Genomic DNA, 3,941 nt, shown 5'->3' on the forward strand with positions numbered 1-3,941 from the left:
AATATTTTATACTTTATTTTTATATATATCGTATCTTGTCACCAAAAAAATATATATCGTATCTTCATATTTTATCAAATTTTAAAATTTGTGTCTTTATGTGTAGTAATTACCACCACTGATTTTCCACTTTGTTCCAATATCTCAAACCTACGTGATGAAGCTAGGTTAATAGGTGTAAAAAACTAAAAATACTCTATTGAGATAAAAGATTAGAGTATCTGAATTTCCTAACCCTTTTTTTTCTCTCAGTATACACAATTTTAAAAAGTAATTTTAACATGGTTATTGATCCCTTCAGTTTTTTGTGTTTATTCTAATTTATTAATTATCTTCAAGGTGATTGATTAAACAAAAATTAATCCCAAGCTAATTTACATTACAAATACAAAATAAGAACATTCATTTGTTCTTAGAACACACGAGTTTTTTTCATTTAAGCTATAATTATTACAATGACTATGACTACAAAAAAACATTGATTTTTTTGATAATGCTACTATACATATCAGACATAATCAATTATAACTTTAGCCAAAGAATAATAAGGGTAGTAAAAAAAATCATTAAAAACCAAAGAGAAAAAGAAAAAATAAGGCTCTAACCATGTGAGCTTGCATGGCACTAGTGTAACGTAGTAAGTAGTAACTGCCCACTACCCCTATATCTCCTCCAACTTCGCCAACCCCTTTATATATACACATCAAATTCAGCCAGTTTCATTGCATATGCACTCATTCGCTTCTTGCCATTCTTCTTTGATGATGATGATGATGAGTTCCATGACTACCTCTGTTGTGTTTGTGTTGGCCATTTTCTTGGGTTTTCAATATGTGGCTTCCCTTGAGTTCGACGTGGGTGGCCCTAAGGGGTGGGTTGTTCCGCCTTCTAATGACACCAACATCTACAATATCTGGGCTTCTCACAACAGGTTCCAAGTTGGTGACTCCATCCGTAAGTACTTTTCTTTTTTTATTTATTCCATGCTTTCTTGTTTATTATTTCTTCCACACATAATTTTTTTTAGAATAAATGACCATTTGTATCCATAAAAGATGAAAACACTGACACTGACATATGTATCAACACTAGATTGAAACTAAACTTGTACCCATGTAAGATGTTCTTCGTGTGACAAAAGTACCCTACGTAGCACTCCAACCCTCCAAAGACAGGGTACTTTTGTCACATGAAGGACATCTTGTATGGGTACAAATTTAGTTTCGATCTAGTGTGGATACATATGTCAACGGTGTCATATTTCATGGATACAAATGGTTATTTATTCATTTTTTTTATTCCATAGGTTATAAATATGATGGTTATTAAACCCTATCACTTTTTTTTCATCATCTCATATAAATGGATCATCATCATATTTGAAAATGATAAATTTCAAATTATTTAACGATTTTCAGCATAGATCAATGTTGTAGTATTTGCTTTTCTACGAGTTTAATTTGAATTACTTTTTTTTTCACCTTTCATATGGATAAAACAAAAGGATCACTATGTAATAGATGTATGTGTGTGTGCATGTCTTATTATAAACTAAATTTTTCTTCATGAGGGAAGAGGTTGATAATCATATTTATATTTGTGACCTGAGAATTCATTTTCCTTCTAAAACAAATCGGTTAATATTTCCACCTGAACCCACAATTTATCTTAGTGGGTATATCATGCACTTCTTGTTTTATTTAAATTTCGGGATCTTAAGATCATTTTTTACTCCCATCAATTTTTTTTTCAAATTATTATTTTTAAATTGATATTTATAAATAATTAATCTAAACAAAACGTCAAACTACAAAGTAAATATGCTCAATGAATACCCAAAATAAACATATTGCACAAGTTCAACATACAACATCAAAACACAAAATTTTAAACAAAATTGTGTACTATATTTAAAAAAATAAAATAAAATAAATCAAGTGCGACTAATTCTGAGTTGTGTGTGTGTGCAGGTTTCAGGTACAGGAAGGACTCAGTGATGGAGGTGGGTGAGGAAGATTACAAGAGATGCAACTCAACTCACCCAACCTTCTTCTCCAACATTGGCAACACTGAGTTCAAGTTCCAACACTCCGGGACATTCTACTTCATCAGTGGCGCCACCGGGCACTGTGAGAAAGGACAGAAGATGGCTATCAGGGTTTTGGTTCCAGATGACCATGACAAGTCTCATGGACACCATGATGCAGTTACACCCTTTGCTGGAGTCTCTGGAATAATAATAACCCTCTTATTCCTTCCCTTTGTTTTGGCTTGTGATGCTTTTGGTTCCTATATGTAATGTAATGTAATGTGATTTTAGTGTAGTATTGTTCTTATTAGGAAAATTATTGTGTTTGTGTGTGATGCGATTTGTTCTTATTAGGTGTTTTTCATTCCAGTAGTAGTGAGGGATTTTGTATTGGAACCTATTATGCATTTCTGTTATATATGGTGTATTGATCTCTGTTTCATTTATAGTCTAATTTTGATATCCTAGTAGCATAAAGAGTTTTACACGATTGTATTATGTCTTAAAATAGAGCATATAGAATCATAAGCATAAAAAGCAATCATCCGAATTGGTACAACACTTTTCCACTTTTCATGAGTTCAAACTTGCAATCACATGCTAAAAAGCAAAATTATTTCACTATGATATTCTAAACTCCTTTATATAGCAGCTATATTTCTTCTTGGCATTTTCCAATCCGCAATCCAAAAAAATTGTTTGCAATCATGCTGAGTAAAGGCACATTAACAAGGTTTAACGTTTCAACCTATCCCAGGGCGAAGATTGCGCATGATCTTCTGCAAAGTTTTGGATATCTATGTCGACAAAACCTTATTTCATAAACTAGCTGCTAGCTACTTCTCAAGAATGTAACACTAAACAGACAGGATGAGTGGATGACAAAAATTTAAGTTCTCCTAGACAAACCGAGAAATACAGCTCCCGACGAAACCTGTACCCTAAGGTCGGCAATATCCACATCATGGCCACCTTCAACCAGGCCCCATCTTTCCACCTGTGAAAAGAATCAAGTTATATTGATAAAAATCATAAAATAACGGGAATGTGTTAGGGTACCCTTTCTTTATATAGGGTTATCCATACCTTTGATATAATGAATAGTCTAATATTTGGACACAAGTTTTTTAAAATTTTAAAAGCTAATTACTCTAAATTGGTCTGTAACAATTTTTGCTTCAAACAAATTAGTCCCTAACAGAAAAGATAAAATAAACTGATCCATGATGCACTAATTTTAGTTGATGAGAGACAGGACAAATTTTCAACCATACCAACCTTGTAACTTTATAAGGTACAGTACTAATCTCCAAAAAATGAAAACAAGTATATCTAAGGGACGATATAGGGTGTTTCGAATCTAAGAACCTGAAAATCTTCTTCAAGTCTAATAAGCTCAATAGCTTCCTCAATCTGCAATTTATCACGGACAACAGCTATAGCAATAACTAAAGAATGCGCTGCAGCAGCAATAGCATCAATTGCTGCCAATTCACAGTCATCTGATCTCTTTAGAAGGTTCTCTACGGCTTTTACCAGACCATCTTCCTGCTTTCCACCAAAAAAGCTTGAGTACACAACTGGCTTGAATCCAAATTCTGATTCCACCCAGCAAAGCAGAGGGTTCAACTTTTCCACTTGGCGATCTGCAAAGTCAGAAGATTCAAAAATAAAATCTCTCAAGTTTTTCCCATGCTAGTTATTTTTGGTTATTTTCGTAAGAGACTGGATTCTTTTTAACCCAAATAACATTGCAACAAATACATGTCTAATAATCATCACTTTAAGAAGCACTGAAATCTACTTCTAACAATGTAGTACTCCTTTTGTTTCGCAATAATATTATAAATACGCGCATGGATTAGGGACATAATTGAAAACATCTTGATTTTGCACTAAACTAATTGTACGA

The 3,941-nt window shown here is 32.9% G+C and overlaps 2 protein-coding genes across 2 annotated transcripts in view; one reads left to right on the plus strand and one right to left on the minus strand.

Moving 5' to 3' along the window:
- On the plus strand, window positions 508–2,724 carry LOC107621281 (mavicyanin-like). Its single transcript, XM_016323315.2, has 2 exons — window positions 508–954; window positions 1,971–2,724. Exons 1-2 carry the CDS (start codon window positions 729–731, stop codon window positions 2,297–2,299), a joined length of 555 nt encoding a protein of 184 aa, XP_016178801.2. The 5' UTR covers window positions 508–728; the 3' UTR covers window positions 2,300–2,724.
- Window positions 2,525–3,941, minus strand: part of LOC107623934 (ATP synthase mitochondrial F1 complex assembly factor 2) — a 5,396-nt gene continuing 3,979 nt past the window's right edge. The window contains exons 3-4 of the mRNA XM_016326341.2: window positions 3,398–3,675; window positions 2,525–3,026 (exon numbers count right to left, since the gene is read on the minus strand). Of these exons, the coding sequence (XP_016181827.1) occupies window positions 2,919–3,026; window positions 3,398–3,675 (386 nt within the window). The 3' untranslated portion in view covers window positions 2,525–2,918. The remainder of the gene's footprint in view (window positions 3,027–3,397; window positions 3,676–3,941) is intronic.

Source organism: Arachis ipaensis, chromosome B10, assembly GCF_000816755.2.
Source record: "Arachis ipaensis cultivar K30076 chromosome B10, Araip1.1, whole genome shotgun sequence".
Lineage (NCBI taxonomy): Eukaryota > Viridiplantae > Streptophyta > Magnoliopsida > Fabales > Fabaceae > Arachis > Arachis ipaensis.

What these genes read in the sequence shown, in the direction of transcription:
- LOC107621281 (XM_016323315.2), top strand. Translation starts at nt 729, where the DNA reads ATGCACTCATTCGCTTCTTGCCATTCTTCTTTGATGATGATGATGATG. An exon ending in CCAAGTTGGTGACTCCATCC is followed by an intron (nt 955 to 1,970) that starts GTAAGTACTTTT and finishes GTGTGTGTGCAG; the next exon opens with GTTTCAGGTACAGGAAGGAC.